Source organism: Ambystoma mexicanum, chromosome 4q (assembly GCF_040938575.1).
Source record: "Ambystoma mexicanum isolate Mex_15411 chromosome 4q, UKY_AmexF1_1, whole genome shotgun sequence".
NCBI classification, from domain to species: domain Eukaryota; kingdom Metazoa; phylum Chordata; class Amphibia; order Caudata; family Ambystomatidae; genus Ambystoma; species Ambystoma mexicanum.
In genome coordinates this window covers 1,128,250,815-1,128,273,699 of record NC_090928.1, presented here as the reverse complement: position 1 = coordinate 1,128,273,699, position 22,885 = coordinate 1,128,250,815, and the positions used below count along the sequence as shown (strand labels likewise).

General features: G+C 44.8%; 1 protein-coding gene across 1 annotated transcript in view; it reads left to right on the top strand.

The window, feature by feature from the left end:
• The window catches only part of DNAH14 (dynein axonemal heavy chain 14), a 2,000,441-nt gene that overhangs the window by 712,792 nt on the left and 1,264,764 nt on the right, over nt 1–22,885 (top strand). Inside the window, exon 32 of the mRNA XM_069608705.1 lies at nt 4,370–4,438. Coding sequence (XP_069464806.1) covers nt 4,370–4,438 — 69 coding nt within the window. The remainder of the gene's footprint in view (nt 1–4,369; nt 4,439–22,885) is intronic.

Genomic DNA, 22,885 nt, shown 5'->3' with positions numbered 1-22,885 from the left:
CGCAGTCGCCCCACATGGCTCTGAACCTCACCCTCGCTCCCACTCGCCCTCATACACCCAACTGCATCATCGATTGAGAGCAAGAACACTTTGGGCTGTGTCTCCTAGAGAAGGTTGCATCTATGCAGCGCCCGTTGGCCAATTTTCACCATAAATTCCGAGCTTACATGCTATCAGTCACAAAGCCCTCCATGTGTGCAAACCGGTCAATCCTCATCACTTGGTTGGGCGACTTACACACATCCACGGGTTGGGCCAGTAGAACCAGAAAACTGAAGTGAGGGCAAAAAACCCACAAGGTTTAAAAGATGGCAATCTTCTAAGCGGACATCACACTGTCGCCATTTTGATCAGGCAGAAGTAAGAGCAGTGATGTTGAAAGAGAAAGCATAAGTGCTGCTTCCAGCCACGGCAGATCCTGCCAACCCAAAGGATATTAAATAGCAAAAGCTTCTTTGTACGACTCCCTCAGTAGAGCGACAAAACTGGGAAGACAAATATGAAAATTAGAACAAAGTGGCAGCGCTTCAATGGGATGGCCTTGGGCAGTTTGACTTGCACCTGGCAGATACGCTCAGGAGAAGGCATCGCCCCCTAAGCCAAAAAAAGGGATAGCCGCCCCTCATCTCCCAGCACAGGATCAGAAACACGAGGACGTGGCTTTTCTTTGCATATTAGGATTTCTTTTTTAAAATACCGATGGAATCACACCCATCCTAGAAACAAATTAAGGCCCAGCCAGTGCTTCAGCCATTTCATCAAGTAGGCGTTGGTCAGTTACCATGCCAAAGAAAGACGGCTCCTAAACTCCCCCTTCTCTCTTACAGTACCAATGTTTTGGCAATAGGGGGCGATAGTGTGCCACCAATACTCCAAAACCAAAAAAAGGTCACTATCTGTAACGGGCTAATTTTCCCTTTGTGGTGAAAGTGCCCATACAGACCAAAGTGCAACATAAACAGGGACATCATTTGCAGGTTGTCAGGGGACACAGTTGCTACCCCTGTGGTCTCCCTTGCTACCCCTAAAAAAATGTAACAGAATATTTCTAAATGGAACCTCTTGGGATGTGGCCAGCACTATGCGGCTCTTTATTTCTGGAGTTGCCGGCTTTCTTGTTCAGGCCTATTTAAAAAGAAAAAAATAGGGGTTTCTACTTGTGTAACACTTTGAGCAGTGACACTAAATAAGAATAGGAATAACAAATGAAATAATTTGTCTTTCTGGAATTCTATACAATAATTGCTAGACTCATGAAAGGGTTTTTCAGGCCCACTTCAGGGGGTGAGTCACTGACTTAGTCTGTTCTTAAACTCCTCAAATTCACAATGCAGACAAAAACTTCCAAAAAGCATTTAGAGTAGAATAATCATCCATTGTCGTATTTTGCTTTTCGCAAGTTTCAGTTATAGCCTGTTTTTTTCTGCTGTTGTCTCTGTTACGATAATCACAAGACATTCCATCTCGGTGTCCTTGGTCACATGACAAAATCCTTGTGCCTAAAAGCTTGTGTACAGTGTAGAAATGTTTGACTATAGCACATAAAGTGGCCCTTGATTTCATTGTGCCACAATTAATGCTTTGTTGTAATGTATCTATCTTTCCTACCAACCTGGCCTGCCGTTCAGGATGTTTGCATGTATGAGGTAAAGAGGGCCCAGAGTATGGGATGCAGTGTGAGTGCGCTGCTTTCCCTGCGCTACTCTAAATTCTTTAATACACAGTTATGAATCCTCCCAATGGTATGTATTTTGCCAACCTCTAAAGCCTGAAAAGTAGATCCACGCAGGCTTGACTTGTGGCCAACTTTGCACCAGATCTGCAGATGAACTGGCCTGCTGTTTAATCACAGTTACCAGTTTAATGGTATCCGCTACAGAGTGCAATTTGCTTTCTGACTTTGAGAACATTCAGACATGTAATTGCTCATTTTACTATAGTCTGTAAAATGGCTATAGTTAGTAAGATAGCTCAGTGGGCTGAGCGTTTGCTGCTGCGATGTATGTGCGATCTACATGTTCGAATCCCAACCAGGCCAACTCAGCCTTTCATCCTTCTGAGGTCAATAAATGAGTACCAACACAGGTTGGGTGATATTGTATGTATATTTGTTCTATATAAAGCGCTTCAGTGTAAGTGCTATATAATAACACATCATTATCATTTGGCTTGGACGTCTGCCTGCATTCATAGTAATTTGGTAATATGGGCCTAGAAACACTAATATTAACGATACATGTGGTGAGCAATCTTGTATGAAATGTATGTCACATTACAGTGATATCGTAACCATATTTTCCGTAGTGTACTTAGGAACAATGCTATGTGATGTCACTTCCTGTTTTGTCAAAGGTTGAAAGGTTGTGTTCCATTACTTCCTGTGATGTCATTTTGAAGGTGGGGGTCATTAACATCACTTCATGTGATGACATCAGAGGTCAAGGGATGTCACTTCCGCTACACCTGGCATTTTGGTGAAATGACGTCCCTGAAAATAAACCTGGACTAGGGAGACGTCCTGTTATATATGCCAACGGTAGCTGAAATAAAAACCATGAGATTATGTATTAAGAAGGGGAAACAAAGCAAACTAAAATATTGCTAGCAATGTGATGAAATATGGACGCTAACCATAGCGCAGGTCTGTGTGGGGATTAAACTGTTAATTTTTATAACAAGGGAAATCAGTACAAGGGAAGTAACACGATCCCCAGGTACTATCTGACATCTCAAATTAAGGTGAAGATAGTATATATGAATTCCCAGGTGATAACCACACCCTCAATTGGCCACTGATCAAGCACAGGGTGATTTTTCCACTTAACATGTTTTTTCTAATGGATACCACCCCCTCTGCAGATTTCCTATCTATAGTTTTGCATGAAGCTCAAATGGTGCGGGAGGTGTGGGGGGGTGATACCCGTGCCTGTAGTGCCACAAGGGCATCCTCATGACCTCCACCAGACGTGATGGTTTCCAGGGAATAAGAGACGCCACCGACTCATAGCCCGACAGTTCTGATGCCACAGATTGCAGGACTTTGGAACACATTCTGAGCCTGAGGGCTCCAACCTTTGAGCTATTTCTAATTTGTATCTACTTTTCTAATTAGATTGAATTTTATGAAAATTATTTAAGCAAAATGAGCAAGAAACCCTTGTACCTTAAGGTCTGCAACAAGTATCAGAGGACTGTCTGCATTGCTATCACACATGATCACTGAATGCGCTGTGAGGATAGACCAGGGGCAACAAACGCAGAACAACACACAGGTTCAAATCCTGGTCCCACCTTAGAGACTGGTCTCCGGTATTAAGTGTGTAATAAAAGATTAATTCATTAATGTAGTGCCTGGGACCCGGCACAAGAGTAAAGACTGTGAGGCCTGCTGAGGGATGACTTCTTTGGCCAGACAGTCCCTGGAATGCTGGCTTCTTGTGTCTTAAGGGTGGGTTAAACGGACCAGTCTGCCGCCAGATGGCCTATGGGTCTCTTTAGAACCAGTGTGGGCCCAGTCGAAGCACTCCTGGAACACAGGGTCACAATTGCCTCACTGTGCTGGGCCGAAGCTTCCTCGTGAAGCAATGTGAATACTTGTCCCGGGTCTGATCTGTTCCTCAGGCTCTTTATTAAGGGTTTCCTGGGTTTGGGAGCTGTGGGGATTTGACGCCCCCTTTAGTGTGTTTTCTCTTGCCTTGGGTGGACTTCCCCCACAACCAGCTCTTCCTGGCCTGCTCCTTGAGCCCTGGGCTGGAACTTTCCCCAGGGGTCCCCCTAGTGTGTAGTTTGACTGGATACCCCTTCTGCTACACCTGCACGGTAAGAGTCGAACTAAATTACTGTTCCCCAAAAACACGGCTAACCCATTGGATTTTTCTCATCATTCTCGTTGGGACACATTTTGGTAAATCTAGTACCTCACCTAAAGTGACTACAGCAGGTACTTACCTAGACATTGGCATTCTTCCCAAATCCCCCTTTCCAGAGCAGTTTGAGAATTTTTAAAGGTAGCATTCACTTGCGATACATCACAGGATATATTCCATACAGCCAATGAGGAGCATGCAGAAATTCAAAGTGTTTGGAGTTGGCTACAATGTGTTTTCCCTGGAATAGTATTTGTGTTGAACCTATTTGTTCCAGGTTATTTGAGATTTACACATTTAGGGCCTAGTTCACAGAGCTTTTTCCAATGGGGTTTGGCCATTATAACATGCTTCTGTGAATTAGGCCCTCAGTGTGCATACAACACACATCTTTATAGAGTAACGTTGTTGTGCCACCTCTTAAATAAAATGCCTGCCCCATGTATTACTCATGTGTTGAAGTTTTTTTTCTTATATGAAACTGTGAATCTCTTGTTCCATAGATTTCTGTTTGAAGGAAGAGAAATTCGAATGAATATGTCATGTGCAGTTTTTATAACCATGAATCCCGGGTAAGTAATTGCAAATCTGTCCTAACTTTAATATGTAGAACTGCGGGGTCCTGTATATGTAACATGTTGCAGTAGTTACATGTCAGTTTCTTCCAGATGTGAAAGAACAAGCACTGGCGGTCACTTTTAGAAAGCTCTTCTATTCTTGATTTCTAATACCACCTGCATGTGCAACCTACTTCTCGTCTACTTTTTTGACGTAATGTCCAAACAGTAATCAGCCTCTTGCAATATAGGCTCCTTGAGACTTCCACGTAGTTTGGATCATCTGAACATGCGTATGCCACTGTGTTAGCATCTAGTGAAAACTGCCATACCGCCACTTATTGTCGCCAAAAATGATTTCTCTACCACACCTCCAGTCTTGACAAATGATGTGCACAAAGGTATTTGGCCTTTAAGTTTTAAATTGCAGTTCACCCCAGAATCGACCACATCCTCATGGCCCACGAAATGACGAGCACATAGGAGCATGGGTAGTATAGATCAGTGGCAGCGCGCTCGCCTTGGAAGCAATATGACACAGAGCGACACAGGTTCAAATCCCGGGTCGGCGCTTAGAAAATTCTTCGGCACGTTATTAATAACCAATTAAATTATATATTCTAAATGCTCAGCTTAAAGCTCTCCTAGTTTTATGCTCTTCTTGGCAACAGAATTGCATCCTGCCAAGTAAACATTCCACTAAGCCCGCACCATCTCTTCCACACTGTGTCCACCTACCCAATTGGGGCTTGGCATGCACTCCAATATGACACAGAGCGACACCGGTTCAAATCCCGGGTCAGCGCTTAGAAACTTCTTCAGTATTAAGCACGTTATAAATAACCAATCATATTATATATTATAACTGCGCAGCCTAAAGCTCTCCTACATTTTATGCTCTGCTTGGCACATAATTGCATCCTGCCAATCCAACATTCCACTAAGCCTGCACCTTCTCTTCCAGACTGTGTCCACCTTCCCGATTGGGACCCGGCATGCAATCCTTGTTGCACCCGCGGTGGGGGTAGGTTAGGCCTGCTCCAGCCAGGACCTAAACCTGAGGAGATGTCATGGCCCAGAAAGAGTGTTGCACTCGTCAGTGAGCGGAGAACCAGATAGTAGCCACCACAACTGTTTGCCAAAATGGGTGGGAATGATGTGGCTCTTCCCAGGCTATAACCTGTGGAAGACTATTGGCCAAGAAGGAGCCAGAAGCTGGCTGTGCCAGAGTAATGAAGGGAGGGTTGTGTATACGAGATGGTGAGGTTCCACCCAGCCCTACAGATAAGGTGTATCGACCACTTTTACTCCCTAAAAATAGACAAATACTCACAGAAAATTAAAACGGAGTAAAAATACTCTCAACAAAAATGGCTTTCACCCACAAAGCTCCATGGATGTGTTTGGACCAGTAGTGCAGGTACCATAGGAAAGCCCTACTATTATTACTGCCTGATGGGAAGAGGTAACCCTGTATCTTTTTATGTGCATGAAGAACTAAGTGCAAAGAAATGATTATTACAAATACATTTCCGTATTCCAGTTCAAACATATTTTTACCTGCTTATAATATAACCCTATTGGAAATTGAACTTGCATTTTTACTCCATAAACATCATTTTACTCTCAACTTAAAAAAAATTGGGAGTAAGATATTCCCACTTCCAAACCTTATCTGGAGCATTGGGTCCACCTTACCACTGTGGCTAGTGAACTATTGTGTTTGAGATGTGGTGGGCCTCTGTGGGTACCAAAGGGAACCCCACCATATGCACATTTCCTCCTCGCAGCAACCTACCATGTTGCATGAATAGAGGCGTGATCACCACTAAACCGTATAGTTGGGTGTTGCCTTGTGGCCTCCTTGTAATGTAGAGCAGGGCATCCTAAAAGAACCACCAGCCACTGCCCTGGGAAGTTCCACAATATACCACGCGTGAGCAGAGTAAATATGGATGATTACCACACCACACCATGCTAACGTCATCCAGATATTTTCTAACAGCATAAACGGGGGGCACGGAGGACGAGTGGCAGAAAATGCATGGAGGAGAATGAAAGGAATCAGCCACAGAACATGAAATGCCAGCAGAATTCTACAGCTGGCAAGAGGAGGGGCATGTAAGATCAGCTGTTGGAAGTTCAGACACTGAGTAGGAAATAAGTAGCAGAACCACACAACTGTCCCCATTCTTAAGAGGCCCCCCTCTGCCGGTAGACCTTCCATTTACATTAGTAACTAAATTCAATACACTTTTTTCTGTGCCACCACCGCGCCCCCTTCCATTAGCAAAGAAATAAATCTGCAGATTAAAGCTTTTCAGTGACTATCAGAGGTGGATGCTTAGACCCTGATCCCCCATGAATTCTTGCATTCAGAAAGGGAGGTGTTGTATTCCGCTCCCAAACAATTCTCGTTGGAACACATAAGACATTCACCTTCAGTGACTTAGCAAGCAGCACTTATATCAGGTCTCCTATAACTCTTGTGCATCCTGGTGGTAAATGTGCCCTCTGGATCAGCACACCTTTGCAGATGAGGTCCGCTGTACCGTGACAGGCTGATGGCAATGGCAGGACAGGGTGCTAGCTAGAGCTTATTGATAAGATTGTAAAGAAAGCAAAGGAAAACTGAGTGTGAAAGTCTAGGAAGAGTTTGAATTAGCTAAATGATTAGGATACTGAGGGTCGAGATTTGAGTCTCTAAAGGTGAAATATACAGACGCAGAAAGACAATGAAGGGGAGCGTAAAGAAGAGCGTAAAGAAGAGCTGTAGAATTTGGAGACAGCGAGGGTGAGACAAAGAAGGGACGGAGCTTCCCCACCCTTGATGTCCAAACAGTATACCATGCATGGAGGGTAGCAGCACATGCAATGAACATGTGATGCCACTGGATCTGCCCTGAATGGGTGCCTACACAACAAGGGGACATCATATAAACAAACAATAGGAAGTAGGGGAGAATGAAGGCGGGAGAGTAAGGAAAGCGGAAGGTGAAATGGCACCGCCCCAAATAGACATGGTTTAGCATGCAGGTGCCAATGATCCAAGAGGGCAAAGGGATTGACTAGGGCATCATAAAGGCTACCTCCCGATGTATGAAGAGTACATTTAAGACCACATGCTTGATAGGCAACCCTGAATTAACCCTGGGGAACACTCCTTCAGCTTTCATATGGAAGCATTGAAAGCAGAGTTACTGTTCCTCAGATGCAACACACGGGCCTATATGGCAACCTTTGCGAATAGCCTTTCACCGGTGCAGACTATGAAAATGGCTAGATCATAAAATTCTGCATCCAATAGCAGAACAAAATTCTCAACAGAATCATAGAAATTGAAAAATCATGGTGCACACTAAATCCATGTCTCAGACAGCTGAAGGGCATCAAGTCAAGGCTCAAGGGCACTTCTCTACCAGTATTCCACAGAGCATGTGTCAGGCCTCATCCATGCCCCGATAACAACAGTCCTGAAACCCATTATCCAGACCTGGCCTTTAATGTCCCCAATATTCTCAGTGGCTTCTCCAAGGTTAGGCATGCTCAGAAGACCGATCACGAGCCCACTCATTCAGGTGCACTGCTGAGGACCTCCCCGCTCTACTGCAATGTGAGCACCGCGAAAGGTGCCACAGCAGCAAGTCTGGCAGAACACTCATCTTTATTAATTTGCTGCACTTCAACCATATGAGACAAGGCATTGTCATATTTTACATCTTACCGTGCGTGCCAGAGCCTAAACTCCACCCAAAGGCAGTCTACATACCCATTTAGGGCTGAGGCAGGTTTTGCTGCATAGAGTAGTGCTGTACCCGAGGAAAGGTTATGGAGAAAGTTGGGTCTCTGTGCTTTAGAGCAAGAGAAACTAATACTCCCGAGCACCGGCCATGCTTACTTTTAGACAGCAGTACCTACCAAAACCTGTTTACCCTAGGGTCTATGATAAACATTAAATGCTATCAATATCTTCCCTTTATTGTTTTATTGCATAACCAACACGTATTTGCACTTGCAACATACTGTATTTTGTACTAATAAATAGAAACACACTAAGCATGCTCTAATTTATTTATATTTATTGGCCTGTAGGGATCATATTTCAGAATTACCAATAATCTAGAGAACCACTCTTTGCCAAAGCTCAGTACCACCCTAAGCATAGTATTTCCCCAGCACAGGGAAAGTGGAAAGGCTACCCTAACGAAAATACATCCTGGTGTCTCCTAATGGTTTGCCCTTGGAAAAGTAAAACATGTTACAAAAAAGGGTACAAATAAATGGCTTATTTCAGCCACAAAATATTTGAACAGTAGAAAGATTAGGATTTGGAAACATTTGTAAAGTGCCTGTTTTTTGCTTACTATCGCATGGTGACGGTATCTGAAAAGCTGTTGCTTTTTGTTTACAAGGCAGTTCAGCTGTGCAATTTAATTTCCCCCTAGAATTATAAAAGCAGGCATTAAATTAGAATTTGGAAATATTAGCAAAGTAAAAATATTTGTGGCACAGACTCCAATGAAAATCTTGTCCTATTCATTACATGTTCTGCTTGCACTCTTACCATGGGGGGTCAAATCTTGTGGGGACAATTGCTGCCTCCCCAGGCTCTTGCGCCCTCAGGATTCACAGTGACGTAGCCTTCCGTGTATTTTCCGAAGTCCATCCTAGCTGTCTGAAACTGCTGTTTTATTAAGGATTAGTTCCTTCTGGTGAGCTTAGTTTCTGCCAGCCAATACGAATCTAATAGATGAGTGCCATGCTTGTAATCCGTAGCAACGAGCCATCATGTTTATCTACTGTGCCATGAAGCCAACGTTACGCTGTTAGTTGTGCACATATAAACTTGCGTGTCTGTTTTTGATTTTGAACCAGGAAGTATAAGACCAGTCTTTCTCATTAGCAATTGATCTTGCCAAAGAGACCAGAACGGTTGCACCAGTCATAACAAAATCATTTTCAGCTTCGTCACCTTATCTCAATAAAGCGTCTGCGCTTCTTCAGTTAGAATTTAAATTGACATGGACGCTTGGATGTTTGCTTACAAAAACATCTTCGGGTGCAGACATGTACAGACTCTTTTCACAATTGCATCCAGCCCATCGATATCTATTTACTTTAACTGCTAGTGCATGAGTTTGCATTCTCTCTTTTCAGAATGTCACATTCCAATATGGCAGATTTCCTAGTTTTATGCATTGTTGAAAGTAAGAATCATTTAACACTATTTCATAATGTACAAAGCCGTACTAAAGGTGAGAAATGTAAAGGCATTTCTAGTAGAGTGTGTACGAAGACTTTGGAAATACTCATCTCTTTTTTCAATGAGCCATTCTTTTGTTTTAATTCACTGCACACACTGTTCTGTATTTCCCAAATATGATGGAATAACTGATAAAATGGCTAGACATGCTCACTGTGGCAGAGCACGGGACATTGTCTTTGAAAACGATTTGTAAACAGTACAAGTTAGAAGTTGGGCCTTTGCATCATTCGTCTGGAACACACATACCTTTGTGACTTGCAGTGAAAACTAGTTAACCCTGTCATGCAGTCTGAAAGGTTCCAATAATGTTCTGTATATTTCCATTTGTGCTTGAAAAGAGTGGGTGTCAAAGTCAATAGGAAACGATTGTTTCACCAGCCCTCTCAAGGTCAATGGGAAAGTTGCAGGACTATTTAGCATGCCTCGAGTTAGAGCTGTACAAATTATATGTAAATTAGGACCTCCTCAAACCCAACATCTCTATTCAGGATCCCCTCACTCACACATACTGTTTCCCATGAAATATCTATTAACAACTGGCTTTTGGGTCCCCCAGATACGATGTAGAGCATCCAGCAAACGGCCCTCTGAACTTTTTTCCCCACTTAATGTTAATGCCCCCAAACTGTTTAAAACGATTACACTTGGCCCATTTGATCACCTAGAAAAATTGGAAATCTATCAAAAAAAGTGACGAGAAACATTTCCACATTCTCAAGGTCATCAACATCGGAATTGTGGATAACTGCACCTCTTTGCTCGACATTCTACTTACCAAAATTGTTCTAAAAAGGAGAAGGGGTTTCAGGGCTATCTTTGAAGAGATCACACACCTATTGGAAACAACCATCATAAACCTAGCAATGCACCACACCATAAACTCACTCATCATCTACTATAGTATTGATCTGCTGCCACCTAAGCGCGAGTCTGCTCTCCTGAAGGGAATTCTCAACCTAGCTCTAAACCTCCAGTGGCTGACCCATGTAATATTGCTAACCAGCCTAGAGGATCAGTGTCTTCTGATCTCCTAGGGAGGAGAAATGCAGGCAGTTCATTGCATTTGTACAGTGTAAAGCTCTCTGGCTCTGTAAAGGAGGTTTACTTCCAGCTATTGCTACTAGGTGGCGCTGCAACATGCATGGCTTTTTTTTAACGAAATTGTCTTTCTTGTATTTTTTAAACCGACCATGATATTGATAGTGTTTGGTATTTGAGTAACTGTCGTTAAGAAACCAGAGCTCCCTGCCCATGTGCAACGCAACACACTATCTGGCCATACCGTACACACCCTCTAGAAAGTGGAGATCCCTTCCCACCTTGGCTGTATTCTCAACCAGGTTTACACAAAGGCAGTTTCGGCAGAGGAGCGGGCCCACGTTTCCCGAACGCTCCTGTTCCATCACTTCACACTGATTCAATGAGGTTTTAAAAAAGGGGACGAAAATCTCCCTCCTCTGGAGTTTAGTCTGTCACTGTTGTACCCATCCCACCCCACCCAACCCCTTAGATGATGTACCAGATCTTGCCTCGATTAGAACATTAGCTCTGAAAAACCATATTATTTAGATAGTAATTGAAACAGCAGCTTGCGACTTTCATTAAAAGCACAGGAACAGTGACGGGGTTAAGTGTTAATTTGGGAGTGATATTATCAGCTCCAATTCAAGGTAATTAAGTGCAAAAATGGCATTGAATGAAATGCAGATTTTTCTACTGTGAGCAGAATTCATTTTTCAGATGACCTGTTGCTCTTTTTATCAAAGCTTAAGTACATCACTCCTCACCATTTGACTTTGTGGGTAGGAACCACCTGTGAGGTAAATTAGATCAATGTGGTGTACCTAAGAGCCTATTGACTCTGCTCATACTTTTGCATGCAACTACTTCAATGGAAATTCCACTTAATAATGAGAGCCATTTTAATAATGGGATGAGTACAAATGGGGAGCTTATACAGGGGTGCATTTTGTCCCCCCTGTTGTTTAAATGTTTATATGGACAACACAGAGACTGCTCTGAGAAGTGAATACTTTCCCTCCTACATATGGTAAAGCTAATCTCTGCTGATTGCAAACTAGCAAATCTGCGTAACCCAATCATACAGCAATTGGCCTGCAAACAAGTACCACAGCGATACAGAATCACACTTATCATCCAGCCAATCATTTATTCAAAAATGGAAACAAGTTGAATGTCATGAGATTCAGCAACGAGCTTGTTAAATACAAATATTATATTTGGTATCTCAATGGCATTTGACTAGAGGAAGAAGTCTGAGTTGACCTAACTGAGCTTTTTCAATTACAAATAACATCTTTGATCAGAGATATTGGGAATACATAAAGGTCAACAAATGTCAGTATTGGTAAAAATGTAAATAATTTATAGCTGTTTTCTTAATGCATCCCTTATTCATGCTATATAGAATAAAATCTATTCCTATAGTACTCTATGGCATTGAAACACATCCAATGATGGCACCGGTCTGATTGGGCTTGTTAGTAGGTCATGTCTGTAACTGACTTAGGTTTTATTTCAGTTTACATAACTGATATGATAGTGCTCCTTGGGGCATCTAAAAATAGAGCAGAGGATATGCTATTTTTAGATAACCCATTTTTGGAAATTAGCAGGTCACCTTATTCTCAAAGGTGACCTGCGCATTTCCACGGGGCTGAGATTTAGTGCAAATTGTGTGCTGGCCAGCCGTCTTGAATAGAAGTGCTCTCCTGACAATGTTCTGCAGGCTCCCACCGCATTTCACTGTGACAGGCCCTCCTTGTAAAATGCGACCCCAAAAAACACATTTCTATCCTGTTTGAGGAACAGAAATGCAAGCGAGACAGCAGCGGATCATATCTTCAAAATAATGCATGACAGGGCCAGGAAAGACCCTGTCGTGCAGTGGCACCGCCACCTCCCGTGCGCGTAGGGTTGCCTACCATTTCTGCACATTTAAAAGTGCATCTTGTTTGGAAATTTGGGATGTGCTTTTAAATTAGCAGAAATGCCCCCTGATTTGCGCAAGGGGGTGAAAAAGGCCATCTGAATGGGCGCGCATATAAAATGTGACCATTCAGGTATCCTTTGTGGTTTGGGCTGCTCTTTTTTTGGCACAAGTGATGAGATGTGCTTGCGCATTTCATTTCTTGCATAAAAATGTTTTGAGAACTTGGCCCCTCAAGTATCTCTTTTTTCTTTAAACGTCATTTTTGCAGGTGTTTTTACAAAAACGTCTGTCTTTGCGCAAAATTGCTGTGTTCGCGCTAAGAAGGTCTGATTACGATATCGTAACCATATATTTCACAGTGTACTTAGGAACAATGCTATGTGTGACCACTTCCTGTTTTTTCAAGGGGTGGAAGGTTGTGTTCCATATCTTCCCGTGCTGCCACTTTGAGGTGTGGTAAAATGATATCACTTCCTGTGATGTCATCAGAGGTCAAGGGTTGTGTGATGTCACTTCCGCCACCCCTGGCATTTTGGTTAAATGATGTCCCTGAGGAAAGCTAAGCTTATTTTAAGGATTGCTTGCGGAAATTGTGGTCATGTACAACTAAATACATTATTTAGATGTATTCGTACTGCACATATGTATTTGTAAGCTTATCTTGTGCTCCAACCAAAACGAAATCGGATACTGTACTGCACCTCAAGAAAGCCTCAGTACAGCACACTCGTTTTAAAGCAGCCGTCTTTATGTTCAATACCTCTATCTAGTGGACAGTCGAAGGAAGGACTGGCCGATTCTTTATAAATTGGTATATTGTTTGAGGACATTCTAAAATGTTCGAAGTATAAACTCACGTGGAAACAACCTCACATCTACTAATGAAATGCTGAGCTGGAGCCCATTCTCGCTGGATTGCGTTCACCAATAAGCGCATGACCCGTTTCTGTACAGGCGTTAATGGCCATATGTGGGCGTGGGACTGGGCCAGGAGAGGACTGGCATCTTTAGGCCTGGGAGGCAAGTGCAATTTTCTGGCTTAAGTCCCACTGTCCTGAACAAATAACCTCAATGCCAACCTCTCCCCCAACCACAAATTCTCAAGTGTATATACTAGGGATTATTGACATAACTTTCCCTTTTTGCGTCAAATCTTTCAGCAATGTGTGTGGTCGCTTAGGACCCCGAGCACCTGGGAACCACCGCCACATATCAAACATAGTAAAATGATTTGTCCAGGATAATACCATTTTGTGAAATTGGAACCGTGGGGTTTGAGCCCAGGCTTCCTTGTGTCCCAGGTTGCAATTTGACAGCAGGCTACATCTGCCCCCACACATCCCATATTTAGTGTTAGACTGATGTAAAGAGGTGTGGAAGCTTGAGAATTCCTTGGTAGAGCCAAGCAATGGAGTCTGGCTCGACTCTAATAGACAAACAAAGATGGAATGGTAAAAAGACCCATACCTGGCTTACTGTAAGGGTGCAGGAGGAGGAGACTGACACACAGGTGGAATGCTTGTGGCATATACTTCTATTTAGGAAAAAATACAGAGGAAACCTACTTCCAGCCTGTGATGCTTTGAGGTCTTCAGTTCTGTAAGGGAGGCATGGTAAGTGTAATTGGTTATTTATAACACGCTTAATACCACAAGGTTTCTAAGCACAGACCCGGGTATCAAACCTGTGTTGGTCTGCATCGTCTTGCTTCCAAGGTGAGCGTGTTGCCCCTGAACTATCCTCCCGAGACAATGGTATCACAACACTGAGACAAGACCTACAAGTTTCAAAACCTTTATTAAAGTCTTGGGCATGGAAAAATTCCTACTTTGCCCTACAGCTATGATGGCAGTAGTCTCTGCCATCAAATAATAAAGAAAACACAGTCCTAGTCAATCTTTGTCAAATCAAAATGGCCTATACTAACAAAACCCAATGCCTGCCCTATCTCTTATACAGAAAGTGTGTAAAGGGGAATGTGTATGCAAAGGAAAGTCAGTGTTATACCATAAAGGATCAAGGTGGCTGAGTCAGCTCTCCTCCCCACATTGAGAGTAAGGCGGCACCCGTAAACAGGATGACACACTCTGGCTCAGGTTATCATGAAAAAGGCAGTTCAAAACATGGGTCGAGGCCCCGCTTGGCCTTCCACATTATAGTTACTTATTTCCCGTTCACCAAAAGTTCTTTCACAGTTCAACAAAAGTTCACACAGGTCTCCCTCTGTCAGGCTCGGACCACTCAAGGCATCAACAATTCACGTGGGTCTCCCTCAGTCAGGCTCGGACCTTTCACTGATGTCGTAGACTTTCAAATGTACGAGCCCTTTTCCATAGACCTCCGCAGGACCACTTCAACTTTCAATTCAGCTCTCCCTTTTGTTATTTGCCCCAGTGTCTCTTGGTTTTGGTAGTTCCATAACGCAATTAGAAAGGTTCAAAGAAATCTTTCTTTTGAAGCAATCACCTTTTAACTTCCCCTTTCAACAGGATTCATCTTTACCATTGTGCATTTCATAGGTTGTTCCCTTTGTCACTTTATAACAAGACATCAAGCCTTTCGCTGAGACTTTCGAGTGGGCTATTTCCTTTCGCCTGAGCACTCTGCTACTCTGTATCACTGGCTTCACAGTTATCGGTAACTGTTAAGATGGATTTCTGAACTCTGACCTGGTGGGCAGAGGTTTAGAAGGCCAGCCTAGTTTCTTGGAACAGGGTAACCTTCTGGACAAGCCAGACCAACTAAGGTAGCATTGGCGGCAGTGAAGACTAGGCCTCAGGAGGGGTGAGGGTGATCGAAAGCCCACAATGAGCACACACAGTAAACAACACCACAAATTAATCTGTCAGGTGTATATATTAAAATACATATACATTTATTAAAGGCCTTTTAAGTCAAACACAAAGTAAATATCCAGCAGTGTTAACAAAACCAACACAACACTAACTATGAAACATACATACAGTAACCGATGGCTTGAACCTGCAAAGAAAGGGGTCACACAGTGCAAATATCTTAAAGGCAGTCCTTCACAATTTAAACCCTAGCTAAGAGGCAGTCCAGTCTCTAAGATGAGTGGAGCCTTGAGCTCAAAAGTATATTCAGTTCGTGTGCACGCGGTCGTGTGGTTAAATTCAAAATGGGGTCTCTTCAAGGGGCTGTAGCGACTCAGGAAGGTGGGTGAGGCATTGAAGAATAAGGTCCCACTATTCAAGGAGGGTCTCCCCAATAGGGCAGAACAAGATCCAAGAATTGGAAATAGCTCGGTAGCGCAGGCTACCTCAGTAAAGCAGAGTGGCCCTTGGGGGACACTTGTGCGTAAAAGTCTATGGATGCGCCAAATTTTGCCAGTTCAGTCAAGATCGTTCGCAGGTTCAAAACCTTTAGTTGCATGGCTCTGCAGCTTTCAGGGGCTGCGTTCCAGGAATGATTCTATGGTGGGACAGTGGCGATTCCTCCACTCCTGGATCAGGCCAGTTCCAATGCAGCGACTCTGATGGCACAGGGGAGGCACAGCAGCAAGGCACCCACAAAGATCGTCAACACAGCTGGGCGACACAGTGACCACATGGGCTCGGGTTCCGACGTGCTCTCCTAATTCCAGACCTAGGAATGCTACGTGTACGAAACTCAGTAGGAGAGTGCCTTATTCCCAGACCTTATGGTCTCCAAAGGCTCAAGTCGAAACTCGAGACGGTGGCAGTTCCAGGGCAAAGGTCCCGTACGAGCTGTCAGTTCACTGGGTGGTCCACGAACACATCCGAAAAGGCTCACTTACAGGTTAAGCAGGATGTGCCGAGAATAGTTGGTCCCACTATTCCAATGGGTCAAAGCGCTCTTGCTGGCCTTCTAGGTTCGATCAGAAAAAAGGGGGTCCGACAGGACAACCACAGGGTCAGGGTGCTAAACCTTGCAGCGGGTCACAAGCGGTTCTACAGAGCTGCTTCTCCGTTTCAGGATACTTGGCTCCTTCACTAAGTTCGGTGTGAACTTAGAAGATCGACCTGGAATGGGTGTAAGATGCCTTCTGTTGTTCTAAAATCTCCACGCCAAAATGAAGAGAAACCAATAGGAGATCTGCTCACAAACAGCCATCCCAGACGTGGACCCATCACGGACCACGGTGGTCCCAGTCATCCCAGCTGTCATGAAGCAACCATGGCTGCTCTAGTACCGCTGGAAACTTCAGTGTGAACCAATACACTTTACACAAGACCATGTATCCCAGTGTTCCCAACTGGAGTCACGGTCTAGTCCTCTCTAAAGATGGCTGCCGCAATAGGTCAGCGTCCCAATAACAATGTGCCACAGTGCGTTGTATCCGTTCTTTCCCGGTTACCCGCTGCTGTGTTTTTCGCAGTTCTCTGAGCTTTGCTTTTTTGCAATTTGCTTGCCTACCTCCCAGTTTCTATAGTCTGGACTTTTTCTTATCCTTCCTGTCTAAATCCTCCCTTTGCCCTTCATTTACACTGTTGCGCTGTCTTTCAACCGGCGTGCCCACGCGGTCTTGTAACAGCATTCTCTCGGCAAGTACATCTCTCTTTTCCCCCGCCGCAAGCTGCTTATCTTTCGCTACGCTTCTTCTGGGCTATCATTTAGGCAGCCTTATTCTGACTATCCTTTCTGTTGTGCCTCTGCACAGACCTTTCGCCACTCTGGCATATCCCTCTGTATATCTTTGTCTCTCTTAAACATCTGTGTCTACCTGTCTCGTTACTTTAGGGTTGGAGCTTACTTCTCAGTCCAACCCCTTCTCTTCCTCCATTTCCGCTGTGCCCGGTCCTGCGACTGATCTGCAAGTGCTTGTCCAGTTCTGGGATCATTCTGACCTGACATCCAACTGTCAACTCTAGCCCTCCCACGATCTCCCAATTTCCACTCCTCACCTGACTCTTCGGATGATGGTTTCCTTCTTGGTTCTTTCTTCTTCTGTGGTTTTTTGCGTGAGAAGAGATAAGGCCGTCCCCGGACGAAAGCCACCCTAACACCATAACACCCTAATTGGACAGGGATACAGGGGATTCCCCCCCCCCACCCCGCGGAGGGGCCACCGAGAGGAAAAAAGCAACTGCTAAAAACTCTTGTAGGTGGATCAGGTGGATTGCAGGTAAGATCTGGATCGAGAGTCCAAGAAGGTAAGTGGCTCGAAGGGTCTTTGGACGAAATAGAGATTCCGGAATTATCTTCAGCAGCACTGTAGCAGATGTCTTGCACACTGGAGAGGATCTCCACGAAGGATGCACAGGAATGGCTGAAGCACCGTAACCTGGAAGAACCAGGGTAAAGGAGGAGGAGTCAAGTAAGAAGAAGGAGAAAAAGGAAAGCAGAGAGGAAAGGCTGCAAAGGAGGAGAGGAGAGAAGGAGAAAGCAAGGACCCAGCAAGACGGCTGGGTACAGAACAGGAGGAGCGACACAACGGAAAGAAGGTAAGAGGACCGACACCTTTGAAAAAGGCAGTGCCGGGAAGCAGGGAAAAACAGAGTGTAGCGAGCGGAAGGAAGCGGGACGAAACCCGGGAGGAATGCACAGAGGAAAGCCGAAGCGAGATAGCACAGCGGAAAGCGCAGGCACCCGGAGCACAAAAGCAAAGGGTTGCAACGTGCCGAGTGGAGGAAGAGGCGGGGCTAAATAAGGGGAAGAAAAACAGCAGAAAAGAAACCACTAGACCGTCGAACAAGGAAATGTAATGAAAGGAAGGAATGGAACAAGCTAGTGGCGGATATGTCGCCATCTATTCCACAGGCGCCAGGATGGAGGGCGCGAGCACCTCCTCCCAAGTAAGCCATCCGTTGGAGGAAGAAGATACTATATAATCCTAATAATTAAGGTGCTCAACTTGAGCTACCAATTGCATGGACTTGTTTCACTAATAAGAAAGACACTTCAAGCAGGGTTTTTTGGTGCAAGGAGGCTTTTTCCCTGCTTTGGGGCTGGCTCCCTGGTGTTCCCCTGGGCTTGGATATCGGTTCCTGTCAACATGGCCTCCGGGGGAGCCAGACCTTATTTGCACGATAAAAAAGAGGAGGCGGCTAAGGACAAGAAGACCAAGGAAGTCAAGAAGACCAGACGAAAGGAGTCTTCAGAGACCTGAGACAGCTGATCGGAAGAAGAAGGGGAGGAGGGGTCTTGGGAGGGTACACCTGACCACGCCAGGCACAACACCAGCACACCAGACATTCTGGCACCCAAGATGTGTACTAGAACTAGATAGCTCTAGAGAGAGGGTATGCCCAGACGTGGGTCCCTTGCTCGCTGCGCCATAGGGAACCAAGCTGCACCTGACTGAGGAGGCCCAACAAGGCTGATACATGTCTGGGGTTGCTTGTGTTTTCATGCAGAGGGGACCTGGGCTAGCAGTTCGGGCTGGGCTGCTACCATTGGTGGCAGTACCTGACTGATTTGCGTATGGCTGGACCCCTTTTGCAATGGCGCAGACGGGCTAAAAAACGGTGGTGTGGAAGGTTGCCCAGAACAATGCCAGTGGTTAGATTCATTCAAAACCTTCCACCCATCACTTTTGTGGTCACAGTTTGTCTCACTATGTGAGAGAGGTTATGCCCAGGCGTGGGTCCCTTTCTCGCTGCGCCATAGGGAACCAATATGCGCCTCACTGAGGAGGCCCAACAAGGCCGAAATATGTCTGGGGTTGCTTGTGTTTCTGTGCAGAGGGGACCTGGTCTAGCAGTTCGGGCTGGGCTGCTACCATTGGTGGCAGTACCTGACTGATTTGCGTATGGCTGGACCCCTTTTGCAATGGCGCAGACGGGCTAAAAAACGGTGGTGTGGAAGGTTGCCCAGAGCAATGCCAGTGGTTCAGATTCATTCAAAACCTTCCACCCATCACTTTGGTGGTCACATCCTGGAGGCACGCACACAAGGCATGCAGAAGATTGCAAAAGCTTTGGTTTGCGTGGGGGTCTGCATGACCAAATAAGGCATTTCCCAGGTCTGCTCGACAGGGGGAAGGCAAAGGGACAAGATGGTCAAAGGACAGAACAAAGGAACCCTTGGCATGGCCATTCTAGGCACTGGCCGCTGTCCTGGGCAAAATGCGGTAACGCGGTATGGACCATTGAAAACAGTTGAATATACATCAAAAGTAATAGCTGCAACCAGCTATGTCCAGGGCACAATTGTACATTCACCAAAAATCCTTTCAGTGTGTCTAGGGTCTTAAAAATGAAAAAAGGGACCCCAGCTCACTGTACTGTAAAGTACTTTGTGCACTGATAAAATGTCACTAAAGAATAGCAACAAAGTGAAAGATTAAGGGAAACAAAGTCTCCCGGTGTTAGGGAGAATTCTCTTGTAAGGCTAATTTCCCAAACCTAGTCAGTCCCCCAGGAGCTTTGCTGGATTTTTGGGGTTTGTTTTTTTCTCCTGCTAAGAGTGAGACTCTTTTACTCCCACTCTTAGACATGATTTGAGGTATGTCTTTGACTTGTTATGTGCTTATGGGCTATGGGGTTTCTTTTTACTCCATAGGGTATCATCTGTTTTTCTGTATGTGTGGTACACAGCACCCTCAGTGCAGTACCATAGGGGTGTCACAGTGACCCCCAAACATAGACTCCATACCCTGGGACTGACTGTCTCCCAGGGCATGTAAAGTTACCATTGGCTTTACTAGTCCAAAATTGTGAAGAGAACCAGTACAAACCATCATATTGTGGAAGTACTGGTAAGGAGTAATTCGATTTCCCCTGGGGCTGTTTTCGAGGGGGCACTGTCCCGTCCCCCCTCGTCGAGTTTCTGGCTGGTGGCAGTGGTTACCACGCGAAATATTCCATCAGAATATTCTCTATGGGATTTTCCCATTGATTTTAAACGCACCACTTTTTGGTGCAATGTTAAAGATACCGCCGGTTTATTTATTTAATATTAAATCACCGGTTGGGTCTTTTTGCCAGAACTCTATTCTAAAATGGCGTTTGTGTCCGTCTCTGTAACTCTGACCAAGGTCGAGCCCTTTGTTCCACTATTTTGGCGGGCTTCTCCACAGAAGCCCTCCAAATGGTGCCACTCTGTCTGGGTTCCACAGGAAGGGTGGAGGGGAAAATTGGCACCCTGGACTGCGTTGCCTTAGCAACCCAAGTCACACTCTACTCTGATAGGCCCAGTGGTGAGCCGCCCGGCTCACCACTTAGCATGTGTGATTGACAGCTAGGCTGATGAATGGTGGTTTTTCTGCATAAAAGCAGGGCCTTTGGGACTGGAACTTCAGAAGTCACCAGAGGACCTAAGAATCCGAAGAGAGAAGAAGCTGAGCCATCTGAAACGACGACACCACCGGAGAAGCCCTGATGCAACTACCTCACCACTTTACCGACGACAAGAGAAGATCTTCTGCTGGACGAGTCTTCTTCCCCTGAGCTGGTGGGATCAACCAGTTCGCCCTTTTCGCCTTCCAAAGATGTCTCTTGGTCGAATCGCCCGTGCCATGCACCCCGGCGGCCGGATAGCCAAGCTCACCACTTTTGACCGCGAATAAAAGGACCGCACCTTTTAATAGGGAACTCCGCGGCTGGTTTCATCCCTGTGCAGTGCAACGATTCCACGTTTCCTCCTCGACGAGACTTTCTCTTCCCCTGGTCGGAACCATGAACTTCAACCACTGCCAGGAATAACTTCCCCCCCACTGGAGCTTCCTTTCTCTTTAAGGTACTGTGTCCTGCCTGGCCTCCCTTTCTACAGATTGCTAAAGGTGACCCTTAAATCCTTGGCTTCTAAACTGGGTTGGCTCCAGGCCTTCTAACTATATCTTTCGAATCATCCCAACCTCTTTTGGACACTTTGCTCCATTTAAAGTGGGCCTGGCCTATGAACTTTGGCTCTACAGTATAACCTGCCTTTCTCCCCTTGCTCTGAACTCTTAAAAGTGTTGGGAACTGTTTTATTCTCATGCTCTGCCTTTTTCTCTCCCTTTAACAACATTATCAGAGTGCCATCTTGGTTAAGCGCTCACATCTGTTATAACAAATAGTAGTGTTTTAAAGCTGACTTGTCTGATAACTATTAAGGGAGGTGTGTATATTTTACCTGACTGTGTTTTAACTTGTTTTTGATTGAGAGTGCTAGTATATGCCATAAAGTGTGTTTTAAATAAATAATTATAAACTTTTTATACAAACCTCTGGTCAGTGTTTGTTTGCTCTACTGCTTTTTGGCCCTATTGTGTATACTCTACATACTGCCCTACTCTTCTTGAGAAGTCTGACTGCTCAGCCACAGCTACCAGGTAAATCTGGGTGGTGCAGACTGCTACCAATTGTGTTTACTGCTTACTCCTATAGTCTTAATCTTTTTGCAGTGTTCTCCAAGGGAACTGCACAGGATTCTGCCTAACACTGGTGTACAGCGGTGGGATTTGTATTGAGTATACATTTTAGAGTGTCTAAGTACCTTAGTGCAACTAACCACAAAGCTTAGCACTATAAAAGTTCATTTTTAACAAGTCAAACTATGGAAAGTTACAGCCAAGAGTCCCTTTCTGCAAAAACTGCTGATTAAGAGTTCTTTGTATACATAAGGATCTTCCTGTTAAAGGCAAGAAAATGGAACTAATAGAAAGATTGTTAGAAAACCAAAGTCTGGGCAGTGGTTCAGAGGAACCTACATCCCCAGCAAATGTAGACAACAGTGATGAAGGTAATATGGATCAAAGTATTGATAATGTTGTTGTAGATCCAGAAGAGGAAAGTGAGGCTAATGTAACTGTCCCCACTGCCCCTCTGCCTGCTCCAGCACCTCAAGCTATGTCTACTGGACCTGTGTCAGGTCCCACATTAAGTCCTGAATTCATTGAACTAGAAAACATGAGACTTTAATTAGAGTTCAAAAGAATGAGTGCCCAATCTGAACAAAAGCACCAGGAACTAAGGCTCAGAGAAATGGAGCTCAAGCATGAGCTGGAGATGAAGAGATTAGCTGTTGAAACTGCTTCTCTCCCCGGATCCTCTAGGAGTTCCAGTCCCAAAAGACCCCGGATGCCTAAAGAGATTGTGGGTATGTATGAACCTAAGTTGGATGTGTTGGATTGGTTGGCTATGTTTGAGTATAATCATGGGCTCCAGAACAACACAGGGAATCAGTTGCTTCCTTGGTTGTTCTCTAGGCTCCCTCCTGCTGCATCTGATGTGGTAATGGAGTTGGGGGAGGTGGATAGGATGGATTATGAATGTGTGAAGCTAGCTGTAATAGCTAGTTTTTGGAAGACCCCTTCCCAGTACCTTAAGAGGTTTAG